The following is a 22,788-nucleotide window of genomic DNA, read 5'->3' on the forward strand; positions in this document are numbered from 1 at the left end:
GAAATATCATTCAGTTGACCTCCAAGGACAACTTTGTGAAGTACGGGCTCTATCCAAAGGATTTCATTCCTAAGCCATTCAAGGGGAGGAAGTGGAAATCTGGTGTTGAACGAGCTAATGGAGCTCATAAGGAGAATGAGCTGATTGAACTGAAGCGTGAGGCTAAGTTGAAGGGAGGTGCAAGGGCCAAATAGTATGCTCATGAGCCCTTCAATCCTGAAGATGGCTGAGGAAGAGCAGGTGACTCCGCTCAAGAGGAGGAAGAAACTTCCAGCTCAATCCAGGCCCGTTGAACATGCAATTCGCATTAGGGAGCCCAGTTCACCTACTTGGCCATATTTTCCCGTGCTGGGAAAAGGGAAGGCCGTCCTGACAGAGGCAAGAGACTTATAAGGTGATGGTAGACTGTCGAGTCTTGTTCTGACAATCGCTTTGCAAGATATTTTGTCTTATTTTTAAACTTTTTGACTATCATGCTTTATGCTTCTGATGCCTTTTTTACTTTAACCATGCTATTTTTGTTTCGTGCAGACATGTCTCAGAAGATACTTGATGCCCTGAAGAAGAGAGTTGGGAGAAGCTCAAGCTCGTCCCCTCCGACCAAGAAATCTAGGGGCGGTGAGGCGACCCTTTCTAAGGAAAAGGCACAAGCCGGAGAGCTTATCGACCTTTCTGAGGAGCTAACTGTTGCAGATCCTTCTACTCCAAAAGTTTCTAAGTCCAAGGATTCTCGAGGAGGAAGCTCAGACACGCCTGAACAATTAAATGGCGGATCCGAGCTGGCCAAGAGTGGATATGAGCAAGTGTGGGCTCCTAGTCCACCTTTTCCGGTGCTTCCAGAGGCGAAGAAAGGCAGAGAGATGCTTGCCCATTACATGAACTGGTTGGTTCCTAAGGTAAGTGAGCAGCTGGCCAGTACTGATAATGAGTCTTCCCTGGAGTTCCTTTAATTCTTCTTTATTTGGTTCAGACCTTAAAGTTTTTTCTCAGTGTAGGCTTGTCTGAAGTTGGCTTACACATACTCCTGAGCTAAGTCTGCTGCTTCCCAGAACGTGGCTTTGTCAACCACCACGAGGGCGGAGGTGGACTTGGCCAAGAAGGATGCTGATGACGCCAGGGTGGAGCTCGAAGCTCTCCGACCAGAGCTGGGTGAAGTCAACAAGAAGCTTTTTGCCGCTCAGAAAAAAATAACTGAGTTGACTAAGGATCTCAAGGCTTCTGACCGACTTGAAGACACCATCGGCACCTTATCTGCAAAAGTTAATAGCCTTCAAGATGAAAGGACGGCCCTTCGAGCTTTCTTCTGTCGGCTGGAAGAAGAGAAGAAGTTTAAGGATGAAGAGCTTACAGCTGAGGTGGCGAGGCTGGAAGAGAAAGTTCATGCCTTAGAGAAACCAGGTCTCGAGCTCTTTTATGATATTTCGAAGGCTAACCCTCAAGCAAATTTTGATTACTTGGGTGAAGCCAAATATGTGTATCTCGAGTATTGCGCTTCCAAAGTGGCTTATGGTAAACCTGAGGCGACTGCTTCTACCTCTAGCCAAAATGTTGATGTTCCTTCCGCTTAGACAACAAATCCTCCAGCTCCTACAAGCCTAGAAGGCCCGAACTGAGAGCCTGCGACACCAGCTGTTTAACTACTTCTCTTTTTATCCTTCTTTTTTATATATCTTATTCGACCATAAGACCTTTTTGTAAGACATCATCACCGGCCAAGCGGTCTTTAAACTTGGAATTATTTTTTTATCTTTACAGACAACAGGCTGACCGGGCAGCTTTTAATCCCGATATTACGTGCTTTTGTTATCTTTAATGAATTTCATTCTCTGTTTATAATTATCGTGCAATTGTGGTTGTTTTATCTTTACCAAATGCTTTGTACAGGCATAGGTCGCCCCTAAGTGACCGAGCAAACTTATGACTCTTGGTCACTTGTTTTTTCCAAGTATACCTTTTTATTTGTTCGGGGTTTTGGGTTCGACCAAACCTTTTGTACGCACTGGATGGTAAATTAGCAACATGTTAGTAATTTTGACTCAATTTGAATTTTGAAATAAACATCTATATTCATTTATTGATCAAAAATGTGTTTTTTACCGTAGTAACTTACATCAGAGCTATTTGATCTAATTTGATCTTTTAGCTTAGCATGAAATAAAACAAACTACAGTAATTAGAAATTGTACTTTAAATAGTGGTCATCCGACCTGGGTACTTTTTTTTTTTTTTGTCAAAACCTTTGAGCGTAGTCCGTCCAGCAGGCCATTCACGTAAAAGTAAATGTTCTTTCAGTACTTAGGATGGTCGTCCGACCTGGTACTTTATTGGTAGTATTTTCTTAAATATTCCCCATTCCAATACCGTGGTACTAAAGGGAAGGGTTTTCTCTGTATTTGCGTTCTTGCAGCTGCGATCAGCTGGGGCTATGGCGAAAACTCGATCAAAGGTCCAGGGGAAACTCAAAACTGCAACCAAACTCGCGAAGAAGAAGGGATCGAAAGGAAAGAAGGATGCAAATAACTCCATTTCGATTGAGCAAATTTCTAAAATTGAAGCTTTGGAGGTCTCGGAGGAGGAAGACCTGGTGGAGAATGATCCTGCCCTGAAGGATGTTTTCCAGCCACCTCTCTCTCCTAAGTCATCCCTAGCTAGGATTCAGAGGCAAGAAGAAGTATGCTCTGACTTTGTCCAATTTCTCCATGCCAATGATCAATGTAACAGTGCCATTGCTCAGGGTAAGAACTCAATTCCCCCTGTACTACGATCTACTTCAGTTGTTCGGAACTTAGATAATTCTTTTAAGCAATCTGGTGCTACTGATAAGGTGAAGATCACTGTATATTACATAGAAGATGAGATCTCTTTCTGGTCTCCCTCTATTGTATGTTATGTTCTAGGGGTGAGCCCTCCACTCCATGTTCTTGATGGCTTTGTGCATAGGATTTGGAAGGGTAAGGTGGACCGAGTGCAATAGCTCTCTTATGGAGTCTTAATCATTCGGTTTCACTCAATTGAAGATAGAGATTAGCTTTTGAATGGGGGCTTTATATTCTTTAATAGGAGGCCGGTGATAATGAAACAATGGGATCCTAATGTGAACTTCAAGAAAGAGGATGTGAAGAGTGTGCCTATTTGGATTCAATTAGAAGATTTGAAATTGAAGTATTGGGGCCAACGATCATTGTTCAAGATATTTGGGCAGATTAGGAAGCCAATTTATGTTCGATAATGTTACAAAGGAAAGAGAAAGGTTGAGCTATGCTAGAGTACTCATCGAGGTTTTGATGGATCAACCCTTGCCTAATATGGTAGAGTTTGAGAATGAATTTGGTTGGAATACTTCAGTTGGGATTAGGTATGAATAGAAACCGGTATTATGCTCGCATTGTCAAGGTGTTGGGCATCTTTCTATAGACTACAAGAAGAAAACTACTGTTGTACAACAGTGGGTTATAAAGAAAGACAATAGGAGGTAAGAGCAGCAGGTAGATGGTGAAGGCTTTACAAAAGTTGTAAGCAACTGAAAAAAGACTGATAGAAAGACTTCATTAACAACAGAACCAACAGAGACAGCCGTGCAAAATGCTTTTTAGATTCTTTATGAACAAGATGGGGCTGCTGAAATAGGGGAGATTTATGCAGATTGATTTGGTTGAAACAGGAGGGGGGGAGGTCCCTCTCTCTCTAATGGATAGACTTCTATGTCGGAATGTGAGAGGAGCCAACAATCAACACAAACAACAATTAATAAAGCAATTCATTAATTCCTAAAAGGTTGATTTTTTTGGGCTCCTTGAGACTAGAGTCAAGGCTCCAAAACTTGGTACCTTGTACTTGAAATTATTTCAAAATTGGTGTTTTTCTTCTAATATAGCTTGGCATGGAGGTGGTAAGATTGCTATTGCTTGGAACCCATGAAGGTTCACCGTAGACATCCTTAAATGCACTAGCCAACTTATGCATTTAAAGTTGTCAACAGTTGAAGGTTTTGGCAATTTTTTAACTGTAGTTTATGCATCCAATAATAGGGTTGAGAGAATGATATTATGGAAAGATTTAATGGGCTTGAACACTACTGATAACTGGTTTTTAATGAGGGACTTCAATGACATCCTTTCAAAGGAAGAAAGAGTGGGGCATAGAGTCAAATTCCACCCCGATAATGAGTTCTTGAATTTTGTAAAATCATGTCAGTTGGAGGACATCAAAGCTAGTGGAAATTTTTTCACTTCGTCTAATAAACAACATGGTGATGAGAGGATTTTTTACAAGATTGATCGAGTACTTGCCAACAAAACTTGGATTGACAAATATGATCGGGCAGAGGTAGTTTTTCTAAACGAAGGGCTTTTTGATCATACTCCTGTGATCTTATCTCTTCATCCAGAAGTAGTGAGTGGAAATAAGCCATTCAAATACTTTAAGATGTGGAAATCACATCCTAAGTATGAGAATGGTTTGAAAGAGGTTTGGGATAGACCTATTGCTGGCACAAAAATGTTTCAAGTTGTCTCTATGATGAAACAACTCAAACATAAGCTGAAAGAGATTAATAAGGAGGGTTTTCATGATTTGCAGGCTGCTGTAACTAGAAACAAGCTGGATTTAGATACTCTGCAGCACTAGATTCATCAAAATCCTTTTGATTTTCAGTTGCATTCTCGAGAAAAAGATGCCAGAGAGAAGTCAATTAAGTCTCAAAGGGATTATGCATCCTTCCTTTAACAGAAACCTAAAGTTGCTTGGTTGCAAAGTGGAGATTATAATACAGCCCTATTTCATGCGTGTATAAAGCAAAGACAGAGGCAAAATAGGATTTTATCCATTGAAAAGTTGGATGGGATTAGGGTCAATGAACCTTCTAAGATAATAGATGCTTTCCTGGAATTCTATAATAGCTTACTTGGCACCAGAATGGAAAATAGAACGAAAATTGAGAAAAGCATATTGACTAGAGGCCCCATTCTCACTGTTGATAATGGCAGAATGCTTACTCAACAACTCACAAGTAATGATGTGAAGAAAGCTATTTTTAGTATGCCTAGGAAAAAGTCACCTGGACCTGATGGATACTCAAGCAACTTCTTTCAAGATAATTGGGAGTATATTGGAGAGGATATCAGTGCGGCTGTGCTTTCATTTTTGGAATCAGGTAACATTCTTAAAGAAATCAACTCAACTATAATTACCTTGGTTCCTAAATGTAAATGTCCTAACTCTGTTAAGGATTTTAGACCAATTGCTTGCTGCAATGTTATCTATAAGATTGCAACAAAGCTCTTGGGTTCTAGAATTAGTAACATTCTTCCTGTTATAATATCTCACTCCCAAGGAGGTTTTATAAAAGGAAGATTCATAGGGCATAATATTATGATTTGCCAAGATCTGGTAAGACATTATGGAAGGAAAGCGAACAAACAAAGTTGCATGATCAAGCTTGATCTCCAAAAGGCATATGACACTATTGAATGGGAGTTTATTGAGGAAGTGTTAACAAGCTTAAATTTCCCTCAGAGCATCATCCGAATAGTTATGAACTGGATCTCTACCCCTAAATTCTCTCTTATGCTCAATGGAGCCTTGCATGGTTTCTTTGAATCAAAGAGAGGGCTTAGACAAAGGGACCCCATGTCCCCTTTGCTGTTTGTCCTAGGTATGGAATATCTGTCTCGATTAATGGGGAAGATTGTAGAGAAAGAGGATTTTTATTTTCATAACAGATGTGCTAGTCTTATATTGAATCATCTGGCTTTTGCGGATGATGTTCTTCTGTTTTGTCATGGTGATCTCAAAAGTGTGATGTATATGTTACAGGCTTTGAAACTTTTCTCTATCACATCTGACCTTCATCCTAATCCAAGTAAAACTGCAATTTATTGCAGCAACTTGGATCAAGGATGCGTAAACAAGATCTTGCAGCTTTCAGGATACATGAGACAGAATCTTCCTTTCACATATCAAGGTATTCCCATTTGTGCAAAGAAGATACCAGGGAAAGAATGTGAAATACTAGCAGAGAAAATGATGGCTAGCATCAGGAGCTGGAGTTCTAGGAACCTCTCCTTTGCATGGCGAATCACATTGATCAACTCAGTTCTTATAACCATTCAAGCCTATTGGAGTCAAATAGTGATTTTGGCAAAGAAAATTCTGAAGGCAATTGAATCTATATGTTGAGCATTCCTTTGCAAAGGGCAAGCCATGTTACACGGTGGAGGAGCTATAGCTTGGGATAGAGTGTGTCAACCAAAAGCTGAAGGGGGATTAGGAATCAAAAAGTTGGAAGAATGGAACAAGGAAGCCATGAGCAAGTATGTGTGTGCTATCTCGAGCCACGAAGAGAGTCTTTGGCTTAGATGGGTTCATAGTGTCTACATCAAAGATCAAAATTGGTGGAGTTACAATGCTTCTATCCATGCGAGTTGGTATTGGAAGAATCTTGTAACCATTCAACAATCAACTTACCAACTTAACTGACTGTGATTCATTTCAGCATGGAAAATAGACAATTGCAATCGGTTACAGTTTGTTTACTGCTCCACAGCCAAGAGTGAAGTGGTGTAAGGAGGTTTGGGCACGTTTGAACACACCAAAACATAGTGTGATTCTTTGGCTAGCAATGCTTAACCGACTGAAAACAAAAGAGAGGCTGAAAAAGTATGGCATCTTGTTACAAGATCATTGCAGTTTATGTGATTCTAACATGGAAAATGAGCAGCATTTATTTTTTGATTGTTGTTTATCTTCTTACTGCTTGGATGAAATCAAGCATTGGCTTGATTGGAAGGCAATAAACATGTCTCTTCCACAACTAGTTCGGTGGATTGGCACGGCAAGAGTTTCAAAGTTTAAGAAATTGGTGCTGGCTGCTGCTATAGCAGCAGTGGTTTACCGCATTTGTCAAGAAAGGAATGGGGTCATTTGGCATGGAAACAAGGTGAATAAATGTCAAATGGTAGAAGACATCAAGTGGAGCTTGAGGACCCGAATTAACATGGTGTTTCCAAAGAAAATTCAAAGTATAGATAGAGATTGGTTTTATGCTTTATAGTTGATTTGTAAAATGAAGAAATGAATTGAGAAAAAATAATTTGTATAGATTTTTAGGCCCTTATATGGGTGCTATTAGACTGTAAATATGTTTGTGCAATACAATTCACTGATTTATCCAAAAAAAAATATCGTGGTAATAGAACAAGTTTCATTTTTTTCATCATACTTACCTAATTTGTATGCTCTGGATTCGAGGACTTCGACCACCTGTTATGGTCCTTCCTAGTTAGGTCCAAGTACACCTGCCATACTGTCTTTGGTGTTTAGAAATACCCTTCTTAGGACCATATCTCCCACAAAGAATTTCCCAGCCTTCACTTGTTTATTGAAATACTGAGCTACTTTTTGTTGATGGGCTATCAACTTTAAGTTTGTTGTGGTTCACTTCTCTTCCATTTCATCAAGTGATTCAGCCAGGAGTACGTGATTGGCATCTTAGTTATATGTCAATCTCCTGTGAGATGGTGGCTCGAGTTCTACGGGCAGCATAGCTTCATATCCATACGCCATGGCAAAGGGAGTCTGTTCGGTTGCCGTTTTATCAGTTGTTCGATATGACCATAGAACTTCAGGAAGTTCTTCCAGCCAGTTTCCTTTGGCATCTTCGAGTGTTTTCTTTAGTGTCTCCTTCAAGGTCTTGTTGACTGCTTCAACTTGACCATTTGCTTAAGGATGTGCCATTGCGGAGAAGCTTTTGATGATGCCATGGTTCGCACAAAAATTAGTGAAGGATTAGCTGTCAAACTGCTTGCCATTATCCAAAACTATTTTGTACGGCAATCCAAACTGGAAGATTATGTTCTTCACAATAATATCTTGAACTTTCTTTGATGTAATAGTTGCGAGTGGTTCGGCCTCCGTCCACTTAGTGAAGTGATCAACTGCTACCACTGCATACTGCACTCCTCCTTTGCCTTTGGGTAACTGTCTGATCAAGTCAATTCCCCAAATGGCAAACGGCCAAGGACATTGCATCTGAGTTAACTCGTTGGGTGGAGCTCGAGGTATCTTTGAAAATCTCTGGCATTCGTCACATTTCTTAACACAGGCCTTTGAATCTTCAATCATCGTTGGCCAGAAAAAACCTTGCCTTAGAATTTTCTTTGATAAACTCTGCTCGACAGCATGATTTCCACATAATCCGTTGTGCACCTCAGATATGAGTCGTGCAGCTTCTTCTTGAGTAACACATCTGAGCAATGGCATAGAGAATCCTTTTCTATACATAATTCCCTCTACTATGATATAACGTGCAACCTTCCTTCTCATCTTTTGAGCTTCATTTCGATTATCTGGGAGTTCCCCAGTGTTGAGGTAGGCGGCTATCGGTGTCATCCAGTTTGGGGAAGTATGAATCATTTTGATCTCTTTCATAACAGTGATGCTAGGCTCTTTGAGGAACTAGATAGGAACCAAGTTCGCCTTATCACTTACATTATTGCTTGCCAATCGAGCCAAAGCGTCTGCAATTGTGTTTTCTTCCCTTGGAATTTTTCTGAGACCGAAGCTTTTGAATTGTGCAAGCACGTCATGTATTTTACTCAAATATGCTATCATCCTTTCTCCCCGAGCCTCGTATTCTTCGAATACATGATTTACCACCAGTTGTGAATCACTACAGACTTCAATGTGTTCGGCTTTCATCTCTCGGGCTAACTTTAGGCGAGCGATTAGAGCTTCATACTCGGCTTTGTTATTAGATGCCTTGAATCCAAACTTGACTGCAGCATGCAGGTGTTGGCCCCAAGTGTGACAAGGGCAATTCCTGCACTAAATAATTGATCTGTAGCTGACCCGTCCACGTGTAGTTTCCACGTCGGGTTGTCTTCATTGTTACATGGCTGAGGTATTTGTACCGGCTCGGGGTTGCTTTCTGGTATGCTTTCCACTTTGCCTGTGCATTCTACCATAAAGTCTGCTAAGGCTTGGCCTTTGCTTGTTGTTCGGGGTTGGAAAGAAATTTCGTATTGACCGAACTCCACCGCCCACTTGAGTAGTCGTCCAGAGGCGTCTGGGTTTTGCAATATTTGGCATAATTTTTGGTCAGTGTCAACCCGAACAAGATGAGCTTGAAAATAGGGCCTTAACTTTCTTGTTGCTAGAATAAGGCAGTATGCGAGTTTTTCTATCAATGGATACCGATCTTTGGCCTCAATGAGTCTTTTACTTATTTCATAGACCGTGTGTTGTATGTTGTTTTCTTCTCTGATCAGCACGACACTCACAACTTGCTCTGTGATAGCTAAGTATATTCAAAGTTCTTCTCTTTCTAGAGGTTTTGAGAGTACGGGAGGTTTTGCGAGTTGTGCTTTTAGCTCTTGGAAAGTTTTTCACACTCCTCTGTCCACTCGAATCGCTTGTTTCCTCAAAGGATGTTGAAGAATGGGACACACATATCTGTTGATTTTGAAACAAATCTGCTGAGTGCGGCGATCCGACCAGTCAAACTTTGCACTTCCTTGGTTTTAGTTGGCGACTTCATATCCAGGAGGGCTTGAATCTTCTTTCTCGAGCTGACTCCAAAGAAACACTTTAAGGGCTTTAGTTTCATGTTGTACTTCCTGAGGAATCTGGTGCATTCGTCCAGATCGTCTATGTGCCTCCCCAACCTTTCTGGATTTGACGAGCATGTCATCCACATACACTTCCATATTTTGCCGGATTTGGTCTTTAAACATTTTTTTACCAATCTTTGGTATGTTGCTCCAGCATTTTCTAGACCAAAAGACATTACTTTGTAGCAATATAGACCCAAATCTGTTCGGAAACTTGTATGTTCGTGCTCTGGTGGATGCATTTTGATCTGATTGTACCTTCAATAAGCATCCATGAAGCTTAATATTTCATGCCCTGTTGTTGCATCCACAAGCTGATCGATTCTTGGAAGCAGAAAACAGACTTTGGGGCATGCTTTGTTGAGGTTTGTGAAATCAATACACACTCATTGTTTCTTGTTCGGCTTGGGTACTAGTACGGGATTTGCAACCCAAGCTGGGTAGAAAGCTTCAATTATGAAATTGTTGTTGCGCAGCTTTTGTACTTCTTCATTTAGGCTAGTGCTCGCTCTTTGTCTAATAGCCATCGCTTTTGTTGAACTAGTCAGAATTTGGGATCAATATTTAGGACGTGCGAAATGACAGGAGGATCAATTCCGACCATATCCTCATGTGACCAGGTAAAGACGTCTAGGTTTGATCTCAGAAATTTTGTTAATTCTGATTTTACTTCGAGCAACAAACCCTTTCCAACATTTAGCTTGTTGGCCGGGATATCTGGATCGATCTCAATCTCTTCTAATTCTTCTACAGGTCCAACATTACTGTTTGGGTCCCCAAGTCGATGATCCACACCTTCATCCCCATCTTGGGAAGCTCCCTACTTGGAAATATTTTTCCCTTGTCTGTGCTCTGGCTGGAAGATACTTCCTTCTTAGCCTTGGCCATTGCAAGGTTATAACATTCTCGAGTAGTCTGCTGGTTTCCTCTAACAAACCCTACCCAATTCTTTGTTTGAAACTTCAGGCAAGAGTGGAATGTCGATGTGACAGCCTTTAAGGCATACAAGGTTGGACGGCCTAACATTACGTTAAAGGCTGAAGGAACATTTCAGACGAGGAATTGTGCCATGATAGTCATGCTCGTTGGAGCTTGCCTAACAGTGAGGGGTAAGCGAATTTGTCCTAGAGGTGTGACTCCTTGGCCGGAGAAACCATAGACAGGCAGGAAACATGAGGTTAGATCCTTGAGCTGGAGTCCCATCTTTTCATAGGTAGTCTTGAACAAGATATTGGAAGAGGCTACATTATCAATCATGGTTCTGGCCACCATTTTGTTAGCTATCTGGACCTCCACGACCAACGGCTGGTTGTGTGGAAACCTGATTTTGGCAGCGTCCTCATCGTTGAAGGTGATGGTAGGTCCTCCTGTCTGTTGGATTTTAGGCTTCCTTTCTTCTACGGCCAGGATCACTTCTTCTTGCTCGTGCTCCGTTTTTCGGGCATACCTCTCCCGAGCTTTGCCCGAATCTCTAACTATGTGCGGGCCTCCAATGATGACTTGCAAATGTCCATCTACCGGTGGAGGTAGCAAGTCTTGGTTATTATCATCCTTCTGATTTTGATCGGCCTTGACGTACTTCTGTAAATGCGTGTTGTTTTTCCTTATCAAGAATTCAATTTCCCACTTCAAATTGTTGCATTCGTTGGTGTCATGGCCATAGTCTCCATGAAATCGATAAAACTTTGTCATGTCTCTCTTGTTGACATCTTTCTTCATGGGCCAGGACTTCTTATATGGGGCTAGCAACTGAGTGGCCATGTAAACACTTTCTATATCCTCAGTCAAGATGGTAAATGTAGTGCTCCTTGCTTGATTCTCCCAGGGATCCTCCTCGGTTTTGCTGGCAAACTTTCCCTTCTTCCCATTCCCTTGTCTGTTGTTGTTGTTAGAACGTTTACCATTTGAGCTCGAATTATTTGCGTAATGGGGGAGTTGGGCAGTCGTTCCATTGGAAGGAGCTTTTGATTTGTTAGGCTTTTGTTCACCTTCTGCTCACTAAATAGCTTCTTTGAGTTTAATGAAGCCTTCTGCACGGTCGAGAAAATCACTCATTGAGTCTACCGGGCTGTTCTTCCTTATGTTCTTCTAAAGTTCACCGAGGACTTCAATGCCCCCCAGTATTGCGGACAACTTTCCATCTTCAGTTACCCGTGAAACCTTGGTCGCCTCTGTCATGAATCTGCTAATGTATGCTCAGAGAGGCTCGCCTGGTCTTTGCTTGACTTCGAACAGGTCTCCTAAATGCAACAGAAGCTGGCGAGAGGAGGATAATTGTGCATGGAATTCCGAGGAGAAGGCTTTCCATGAGTTGAACTTTCCAGGGGGCAGCTTGAAATACCATTGCTGGGCGGCTTCTGAGAGGGTAGCAGGAAAAATTCTACAACATACGTCACCTCGTACCCCCTACAGATCCATTTGCATCTCGAGATACTTGAGGTGGGAAAGAGGATGTTCTCTTCCAGTGTACATTTTCCAGGTTGGCATTTTGAACTTGTGGGGCAACCCTATGAGATTGATCTCGGGAGAGAAAGGGGTTCCACGTGCTCGGTCCAACTCGAGATCATTGTTTCTCTACCCGGCCATGCCTTGGAACATACTCTTTAGTTCGTCTAGCTGTGCTTGCACAACTGGACTAACCTATTTGGCATATTGGCCAATTTGAGTCATGTTAGTATCTTTCTGAGCGGGAATTTGAGCACGGGTTCCGGGCTGTACGATCGTCATGCCAAGTTGATCGTCTACTCCTCTCCTTCTATTCAGATCATTTCTGAGATCATGAGTTGTCCCCAACCTTTCGAATATAGAAACGCCTGGCTGTCTCAGTGATTGATTGACTTGGTGGAGAGGTGGAATGACATCGTTGGCCTGGTTGGAACCGTCGGGTATGACTTCTCCTTATAAATTACTAGATAAGGTCTGCCAACCTACTACTTGGCCCACAGGCGGAACCTGTGATCGAAGATTTGGCGGCAGACCATTTATAGTCTGGGAAGTAGTCATCGTTGGATCTTCATCTGTTTTTGTTGGAATTATTTTACCAGGATCTAGATTTACTAACAAGTATGTTTCATTAACATCCTAATATGAATTTCTAAAACAATGAAATAAACACATATAAAGTTTAAGAAACCTTACATTGATTGCAGCAGAATTAAATGACTCCTTCCGTTCAAATCTCTAGCCCTTGATTCCTTTCTGTAGCAGAGCATCATCAAGATCTGAACTTGGATCTCTTTCTCTCCTTCTTGAGCCCGATTCTCCTTCTTGTTGATTGGATTCTTCACAGTCTTACACACTATGATTGAGATACCACTTTATGTGTGTGGGGACTCACTCTATCACTCAAGGTTTGAAATTATGAAGAAGAAAAGAGAGGAAGTGGTTTCGGCCTAATAGAAAGAAATCTCAGGAAAGTATTCTGAAAGTGAAATTTCATCAATCTTTAAGTGTGAGCCATCACAATCAATTTATAGGTAATCACCTAGGATTAGGTTAGATTTATTTGGCATTAAAATAATGAAAAAATTAAATGGTAAAATCTAAACCAAGTGGCTTGCCAAAGAATGGATAATTGGCCCCACTTTGTAATTTTTCCATTTTGTCATTTTCCCATCTTATTTTCTCAAAAATGCCAACTTTCCAATTTAACCTTTTCAATGCCAATTCCAATTATTTAATAACTAAAAATTATTTATTAAATAATATTGTCATTTAATACATTTATTAATTAGACTTAATAAAGTCTCTTAATTAATAAATAAGACCTAGAATCTGTTTTCTTCACATTTAAGCCTTTGCTTAGTGAAAATTTATAAACTAGACATAGTCTAATTTTAGAATTATAATTGATTAACTAAAATCAATTAACTGAGTCTTACAAGCAGTATGGTCTCAACTAGTATGGGGACAATGAGCCTATATAACCGAGCTTCCAATAAGCTGATCTAGAATTTACCAAGTCAATCCACTAACTTGGAATTGCACTCTCAGTCATATAGAACGCTCTATATGTTCCACGATATAGATACGCTATTAATTATCCATTGTTATAATCCCAATAATTAATGATCCTCTATAGATGATCTACATTGCATAGGGATAAAATTATTGTTACACCCTTTCAATGTATTTTATCCTTAAAACACTTTGCCACCTATAAATAATATTATAGTGAACTAATATAGTCACTAAAATGAGTGCTTTATCATTTATCTCTATTTAGCAAGCTCGAAGGAAATTATTGTTTCACTTCTAAATACCTATAGAAGCTATAGACTCCATATCTATGATTAGCGCTCCCACTCAATTGCACTATTATGTTCCCAAAATGTACGTATCATCCTGACCAAAAAGTAGGCTTAACTAAAAAATCAAAGAACATGAATAACACTCTTGAGATCGAACCTAACCATGTCAGGATTAAGATCATTTGATCTAGAATCAACTAGGTGCTATTGAATTTAATAGATATTACGGTAAATTTATCATATCTAATCAAATTTCAATATCGGTCCCTTCCAATATATACTCCATACATTCGATACTGGTAAACTTTGCCAATGCCCTTGAAAGGATATAACACTTATCCAAGGTGTAAGCATACATATCGCTGATTATCATGCCAGTCTAAATGTAGTGAACTGACAAATCAGGGAATTAAAATTTTTGAACATATAATCATGATTATATTCCACTGTGTTGACAACACTATAATCATGAACAAATACATATCTGGACCTAATAGAATTTATAATCATGAAATAAATCATGTGAACCATACAACATAAAATGATTTCTGATCTTTATTAACTAGTAAATTTGATTATACTGAAATGGGTTTTATTTAGGGCACAAAACCCAACAAACTCCCACTTGCACTAATATAAAACAAAAAGTGCATTTCAAATAATCTCACCACCTTGACATCCAAATCAAGTGTAGTATGTAGTATACTCTCTGTAATAGGATTTGATAGGTTGTATTTAATACAACCTTTCTTCCACCATTACATTTCCTTAATCATAAAATTCTTGATATTGTGAGATTCCTCTCTATATGTCAACTCCTTTAGGGATACTGGATTCTTTACTTTTTGGCAACTACTTTTGCGTTAGTCAGGAAGTAACACTAGTAGTTAATAAATGTAGGAGCAATGCCAAAAAAAAGTATAGAACTTTCCTTAAACTAAATAAGTATCTTTCATGCAACTTTAACATTCAGTCTCTCTGGTAGAGTTAGAGAATTCAGATAGGTTTTTACACTTCTCCAAAATCACTACTCCACCCACAGAGTAATCACCATCTCATCACCAGACTTTCTAGCACTAAGACAAGTCTAGAAATTTGATTTGGTGTAGTCTAAGAGCATTAAATATACCCTTATCGACTAACATATAGTTTCTCCTCTTAATCTTAAGATTCACTTGATTGTCTTCCAATGTTCCTTTCTTGGATTAATCTGATACCTACTCTTTACTCCCACTCAATAGCAGGTGTCTGGTCTAAGGTATACTAAAGTATATCTGAGACCTCTCACTGTTGATTCAAGAAATTTCTTCATGTCTAGAAGTCGAAAGCTTCTATAGATTGCCATTAGAAAAATGCTCCAGCATCTTACTAAAGTAAATTGCTTGCACTAGAGTAAGTAAATTACCAGGGATACCGCAAGCCATAAATTTAGATAATCTCAAACCTATAATACTAGGAACAGGAAGTTTTGTTAAGTCCATTGAATAGACTTACTAACGAAAATTTCCTTTCTTGTCCTTGTAATAGAAAACTTTTGGTTGTTCCATATGAATGGTTTTAACTATAGTTCTCTTGGCTTTTCTTCTTAGTTTCTTATTCTGACAATCCATTGCTTGTTTAAACAAACAATGGATTTTAATCACCGGTGTCTTCCAAGTCATTACAGGGTAAGTTCCTTGAAACCCTCCCACTACGATAAGGTACGGTGACTTTTGTCTATGAACATAAATGGTATTGACCTCTTCAGTTGTGTCAAAACGACAGAGGAAGTGGGATCATCTTATACATAATAAGATGATAGAACACTTTTAGAATCAATAAAAAAAATATCTCCTCTACTTTGCTGCATTGTTTACAGACTTTTTCATTATCTTAGAAAAGTAGTATTTGTAAAAACAAACACTTTCTTATCTTAATGACCATGGGATGGTCCACCCCTTATCACTTAGAATAGCTTACAAACATGCAAACCTTGGTTAATAGTTCTAGCTTTTCTTGAGATTACGATTAGGTCATCCATGAATCTAGTAATGGTTTATACTATGTACATAACCATACAATCATTCTTATTTTTTTTTCACTAGGGTATATCCCTAGAAGGATTTAGGCAACGATAATTAATCATAGACCTTATACTATCATCAATATGCAAATCAAATTTCTGGGGAGTTAAATTTGGATATAATTGAAGATTCAACATAATGATCTTTGAACTGCATATCCAAATATTTCTCCACCCCCACAGTTCGCAAGATCGTTAACCACTTACCTTAATGGTTTTTAACCATTGCTAGAAATTCATGAAATTTTTAAACATTTCAAATTTATTTTGAAAAAGGTAAAATCTAGAGTGATCGTCTTAAGAATATAACAAAAAACTCATATCCACCCCTGAATGTACATCCATCTTCGAATGAGATGATTATACTTTCAGTGGATATAGGCATATTCACTCTTCGCAGAGAAGGATCTTGTCAAAACCACTATGAACAAGATACAAATGCCATAGATCTATATAAGAATGTGATTGTGGTCTTTTGATGATTTAGGTCTAGTTACATCAAAGAGTTCTTAGAATAGTCCAAGTGGATTTTGGTCACAGAATACTATACTCACATTCCATATTAACATACAGTTTGAATCCATTGACAGAAAATGGATATTTATCACTTGTGAAAGTTTAACTGTAATGTATATTGGAAATATAAATATAAAATTTCTATTTGGAGTCTAAAATTTAAAGTCAAAGACTTAAATTTATACCAAATGTATATGATTTTTGATTCTATCTTGGACCACCACTACTAGTCTAACTCTAAGTCTAAGTGCCTAAAGTAAGCATATATAAGTATGAGATTCTAAGATCGAGGATTATATCATTTCGGGATAGAATGTCGAGAATATAATCATGTGCGCCCTTCAATTTCTTAAGAGAAAATAGAATGAAATTATAAGCAAATGATTTATGAACCATTATAAGCAAAGAGAAAAAATAAAGGATAATTTTGATTAAAAATTAAGAATCAAACGATGTCCCGATTTGCGAGAGTCAAAGTTATTCTTACTTTTATAAACTCTTCATTGTTTCATATTGTAAATACTACTCTAAGGTGTCATCTATTGATGAACAGCTAGATGTTGCATTTACAAATGTTTATCTACCGAGATCTAACACTATTATGTTTGTTTAATGGATGACAATCAATTAGGGATTTCTCCCATTAAAAACAACAAGCCAAGTTAGACCAACAATGAAGATTCAAAAATCTAACTACAACTAATAATAGAAAATAACATGGTTCAATATAAATTCACACACAATTCAGAAATTATTAAACATTTAGCAAATAGGAATGACAAGCGAAAATACTAAAACATGCAAACCTAAATAATTTCCAAGGTCTCCAACAAACTGATATCAGTGTCCTGTTTAGGCGAGAGTCAAAGATACCATCCATTGAATAGACTTGTCAGCTCATCTTAAATGATAAACATTCTAGCAACCTTTTAATCGATCAAGATAAGAATCCAGCGTTTTCCCGTTTAGGCGAGAGTCAAGGAAATTCTATCTTATGAGCTTCCACCATTGTTTCAGACTTTTGTAAGTCTTACTAATAGTCGCCACCATTAGGATGATCCATAATAAAAATAAAAAAAATTACAAAAATACTTATCTTTTGAGATCTACGGCGTTAAACACTTCTCTTTTTATCTCTTTATTTTTATATATCTTATTCGGCCTCAGGGCCTTTTCTAAGACATCATGATCGGCCAAGCGGTCTTTAAACTTGGAATGATTTTCATTTTTTGGACAACAGGCTGACCAGGTAGCTTTTAATCCCGATATTACGTGTTTTTGTTATCCTTAATGAATTTCATTCTCTGTTTATAATTGTCGTGCAATTGTGATTGTTTTATTTTTACCAAATGCTTTATACAGGTATAGGTGCCCCCCAAGTGACCGAGCAGACGTATGACTTTTGGTCACTTGTCTTTTACAAATATATTGTTTATTTGTTCAGTGTTTTTGGTTTGACCAAACCTTTTGTACGCATTGTATGGCAAATTAGAAACATGGTTATAATTTCGACTCAATCTGAATTTTGAAATAACTATCTTTATTCATTTATTGATTGAAAAGTGTATTTGTTACCGTAGTAACTTACATCAGAGCTATTTGATCAAATCTGATCTTTTATCTTAACATGAGATAAAACAAATTGCAGACATAAGAAACTGTACTTTAAAGTGGTCACCCGACCTGAGTACTTTGTTTCTTTTATCGAAACCTTTGAGCGTAGTCCGCCCAGAAGGCCATTCACTTAAAAGCAAATGTTCATTTAGTAGTTAGAGTGGTCATCCAACCTAGTAATTTATTGGTAGTATTTTCTTAAATGTTCTCCATTCCAATACCGTGGTACTAGAATGAGTTGCATTTTTTCGTCATACTTACCTAATTGTATGCTCCGGAGTTGAGAAGTTCAACCACTTGATATGGTTCTTCCCAGATGGGTCCAAGTACACCTGTCGTACTGTCTTTGGTATTTAGGAATACCCTTCTCAGGACCATATCTCCCACGAAGAAATTCTGAGCTTTCACTTGTTTGTTTAAATACTGAGCTACTTTTTGTTGATGGGCCATCAACTTTAAGTTTGCAGTGGCTCCTCTTTCTTTGATTTCATCAAGTGAATTTGCTAGGAGTATGTGATGGGTACCTTGATCGTACGTCAATCTTCTGTGAAAAGGTGGCTCGAGTTTGACGGGTAGCATAGCTTCATAACCGTACGCCATTGCGAATGGTGTCTGTCCAATTTCTGTTTTTTCAGTTGTACGGTATGACCATAGAACTTCAGGAAGCTCTTTTGGCTAGTTTCCTTTGGCATCTTCAAGTTTTTTCTTCATTGTATCCTTCAATCCTTCAAGGTTTTTTTGACTGCTTCAACTTGACAATTTGCCTAAGGATGCGCCACTACGGAGAAACTTTTGATGATATCATGGTCCACATCGAAATCAGTAAAGGATTGGCTGTCAAACTGCTTGCCATTATCTGAGACTATTTTGTACAGTAGTCTGAACCGGCATATTATGTTCTTCACCATAAAGTCTTCAAATTTCTTTGATGTAATGGTTGGGAGTGGTTCAGCTTCAGTCCACTTGATAAAGTAGTCAACTGCTACTACTGCATACTGCACTACACCTTTACTTTTGGGTAATTGTCTGATTAGGTCAATCCCCCAAATGGCAAAGAGCCACGGACTTTGCATCTGTGATAACTCGTTGGGTGGAGCTCTTGGTATCTTTGAAAATCTCTCGCATTTGTCACACTTCTTGATGTAGGCTTTTGAATCTTCAATCATTGTTTGCCAGAAGTAACCTTGCCTTAGAATTTTCTTGGATAAGCTTTGTCCGGCGGCATGATTTCCACAGAATCCATCGTGAACTTCAAATAGGAGCCGTGCAGCTTCTTCTTGAGTGACATATCTGAGCAACGACATCGAGAATCCTCTTCTGTACATCACTCCCTCTACTATGATATACCGTGTAGTTTTCCTTCTCATTTTCCTGCCTCATTTCGATTATCTGGTAGTTTCTTAGACTCGAGGTAGGCTGCTATTGGTGCCATCCAGTTTTGGAATGTATGAATCATTTCGATTTCTTCTGTGCCAGTGATGCTAGGCTCTTCGAGGAACTAGATAGGAATCCAGTTTGCCTTGTCTCTTACATTGCTGCTTGCCAATCGAGCTAACGTGTCTGCAGTTGTATTTTCTTCTCTTGGAATTTGTCTGAGACCATAGCTTTTGAATTGTGTGAGCAGATCATGTATTTTGCTCAGATATGCTATCATCTTTTCTCCTCAAGCCTCGTATTCTCCAGATACATGATTTACCACCAGCTTTGAATCACTGCAAATTTCGATGTGTTCGACCTTCATCTCTTGGGCCAGTCTTAGCCCAACAATTAGAGCTTCGTACTCGACTTTGTTGTTAGATGTTTTGAATCCGAACTTGACTGCAGCGTGCAGGTGTTGCCCCCCAGGCGTGACAAGGGCAATTCCTGCACCAGATAATTGATCTGTAGATGACCCGTCTACATGTAGTTTCCAGGTCAGTTTGTCCTCATTTTGACTTGGCTGAGATATTTGTACCGGCTCGAGGTTGCTTTCTGGTATGCTTTCTTTTTTGCCAGTGCATTCTACCACAAAGTCTGCCAAGGCTTGGTCTTTGATTGTTGTTCAAGGTTGGAAAGTGATTTCGTATTGGCCCAACTATACCACCCACTTGAGTAGCTGCCAAGAAGCATATGGTTTTTTAAGTATTTGGCATAGTGGTTGTTCGGTATTTACCCAAACAAGATGAGCTTGAAAATAAGGCCTCAACTTCCTTGTTGCTAATATGAGGCAGTAGGCAAATTTTTATATTAACGGGTATCGACCCTCGGCCTCAATGAGTCTTTTACTGATGTAATAGACTGGGTTCTGTATGTTATTCTCTTCTCTGATTAGTACGGCACTCACGGTATGTTCCGTGACAGCTAAGTATATTCCCAGTTCCTCGCCATCTAGAGGTTTTGAGAGTACGGGAGGTTTTGCAAGTTATGCCTTTAGCTCTTGGAAAGCTTTTTCACACTCCTCTGTTTACTCAAAATGCTTGTTTCCACGCAGGATGTTGAAGAATGGGACACACTTGTCTGTTGATTTTGAAACGAATCTGCTAAGTGTGGCGATCCGACAAGTTAAGCTTTGCACTTCTTTCGTTTTTGTTGGCGAGTTCATGTCCAAGAGGGCTTGAATCTTTTCTGGATTAGCTTCAATTCCTCGGGCATTGACGATGAAGCCTAGAAACTTTCCCGAGCTGACTCCAAAGGAACACTTTTAAGGGATTTAGTTTCAATTTGTACTTTTTGAGGACTTTGAAACATTCGTCCAGGTCTTCTATGTGCCCCCAGCCTTTGTAGATTTGACTAGCATATCATCCACGTATACTTCCATATTTCGCCTGATTTGATCTTTAAACATTTTGTTTACCAATCTTTGGTACGTAGCTCCAGCGTTTTTAGATCAAACGACATGACTTTGTGCAATATAGACCCATATCTGTTCAGAAACTTGTATGTTCTTGGTCTGGTGGATGCATTTTGATTTGATTGTAACCTGAGTAAGCGTCCATAAAGCTTAATATTTTGTGCCCTGCTGTTGCATGTACGAGCTGATCGATTCTTGGAAGTGGAAAACAGTCTTTAGGGCATGCCTTGTTGAGGTTTGTGAAATCAATATAGACTCGCCATTTCTTGTTCGGCTTTGGCACTAGTACGGGATTCGCAACCCAAGCTGGGTAGAGAGCTTCAATTATGAAGTTGTTGTTGCGCAGCTTTTCAACTTCATCCTTCAAGGCTACTGCTTGTTCTTTGTGCAACAGCCTTCGCTTTTGTTGAACTAGCCGAAAGTTTTGATCGATATTCAAAACATGTAAAATGATAGAAGGATCGATTCCAACCATATCCGCATGTGACCAGGCAAAAACGTCTAGGTTTGCTCTTAGAAATTTTATCAATTCTGATTTTACTTCGAGCAACAAACCTTTTCCGATGTTTAGCATTCTGGTCGAAATATCTGGATCGATTTCGATCTCTTCTAATTCATCTACAATTCCAACATTGCTGCTTGGGTCCCCAAGTCGAGGATCCACATCTTCATCCCCGCCTTCGGAAGTTCCCTACTTAGGAATGTTTTTTCCCTTGTCTGTGCTCTGGCTGGAGGATACTTCCTTCTTAGCCTTGGCCACTGCAAGTTTATAACATTCCCGAGCAGACTGCTGGTTTCCTCTTAGACACCCTACCCCATTCTTTGTTGGGAACTTCAAGCACGAGTGAAAGATTGACGTGACAGCCATTAAGTCATACAATGCCGGCCGGCCAAGCATTACGTTAAAAGCTGAAGGAACATCTAATATCAGGAACTGTGCCATTACAGTCATGCTCGTCGGAGCTTGTCCAATAGTGAGGGGTAGATGAATTTGTCCTAGAGGTGCGACTCCTTGACCGGAGAAACCATAGACAGGCTGGAGGCATGGGTTTAGATCTTTGAGTTGGAGTCCCATCTTTTCGTAAGTAGTTTTGAACAAGATGTTGGAAGAGACTCCATTATCAATCATGGTTCTGGCCACCATTTTATTGGCTATCTGGACTTCCACAACCATCGGGTTGTTGTGCGGAAATCTAATTTTGACAGCGTCTTCATCGTTGAAGGTTATGATCGGCCCTCCTGCTCGTGGAACTTTAGGCTTCCTTTCTTGCACGACTAGGATGACTTCTTCTTGCTCGTGTTGCACTGTTTGGGCATACCTCTCCCGAGATTTGCTCGAATCTCCAGCAATGTGCGGGCCTCCAATAATGACTTACAGATGTCCATCTACCGGTAGAGGTAGCAAATTTTGGTTGTTGTCGTTTCTCTGACCTTGGTCGGTCTTAACATACTTTTGTAGGTGTGGATTGTTTTTCCTTATTAGGAATTCAATTTCTCGCTTCAAGTTGTAACATTCATTAGTGTCGTGCCCGTAGTCTCCGTGGAACCGACAAAACTTTTTCATGTCCCTTTTGTTGGCATCTTTCTTCATGGGCCTGGGCTTCTTATACAGGGCCAGCGACTGAGTTGCCATGTATACACTTTCTATATCTTCAGTCGAAATAGTGAATGCCATGTATTTGGCATGATTCTCTCGAGGAGCTTGTTCGGATTTGCCAGTGAACTTTCCTTTCTTCCCATTCCCTTGCTGGTGGTTGTTACTGGAACGCTTACCACTTGAGCTTGAATTACTTGGGTGGCTAACATTCCCGAGTTATTAATTCATTATGTGTACTCATTTTGCTTTGTTTGTGGAAAAGAAACTTTTAAACTTTTAGCAGGTTCCAAATTCGTTACCACAGCAGGCTA

General features: G+C 39.4%; 2 protein-coding genes across 2 annotated transcripts; both read left to right on the forward strand.

Moving 5' to 3' along the window:
* Positions 1-222: 222 nt before the first annotated feature.
* LOC133036041 (uncharacterized) lies at positions 223-1,568 on the forward strand. The gene is made up of 3 exons (XM_061112512.1): positions 223-319; positions 532-896; positions 1,050-1,568. The coding sequence occupies exons 1-3, from the start codon at positions 223-225 to the stop codon at positions 1,566-1,568; spliced, it is 981 nt and encodes a 326-aa protein (XP_060968495.1).
* A 4,633-nt stretch (positions 1,569-6,201) lies between these two features.
* On the forward strand, positions 6,202-7,051 carry LOC133036042 (uncharacterized). Its single transcript, XM_061112513.1, has 2 exons — positions 6,202-6,311; positions 6,526-7,051. Exons 1-2 carry the CDS (start codon positions 6,202-6,204, stop codon positions 7,049-7,051), a joined length of 636 nt encoding a protein of 211 aa, XP_060968496.1.
* Positions 7,052-22,788: the final 15,737 nt, after the last annotated feature.

This window comes from Cannabis sativa, chromosome 3 (genome assembly GCF_029168945.1).
Source record: "Cannabis sativa cultivar Pink pepper isolate KNU-18-1 chromosome 3, ASM2916894v1, whole genome shotgun sequence".
NCBI lineage: Eukaryota > Viridiplantae > Streptophyta > Magnoliopsida > Rosales > Cannabaceae > Cannabis > Cannabis sativa.

Excerpts from the sequence above, each read along its gene's own strand:
- LOC133036041 (XM_061112512.1), top strand. The coding sequence starts at position 223 with ATGGCTGAGGAAGAGCAGGTGACTCCGCTCAAGAGGAGGAAGAAACTT. Across the intron at positions 320-531 it reads AATTCGCATTAGGGAGCCCA|ACATGTCTCAGAAGATACTT; the intron begins GTTCACCTACTT and ends TGTTTCGTGCAG. Across the intron at positions 897-1,049 it reads TGAACTGGTTGGTTCCTAAG|AACGTGGCTTTGTCAACCAC; the intron begins GTAAGTGAGCAG and ends GCTGCTTCCCAG.
- LOC133036042 (XM_061112513.1), top strand. The coding sequence starts at position 6,202 with ATGTTACACGGTGGAGGAGCTATAGCTTGGGATAGAGTGTGTCAACCA. Across the intron at positions 6,312-6,525 it reads AACAAGGAAGCCATGAGCAA|TTTGTTTACTGCTCCACAGC; the intron begins GTATGTGTGTGC and ends AATCGGTTACAG.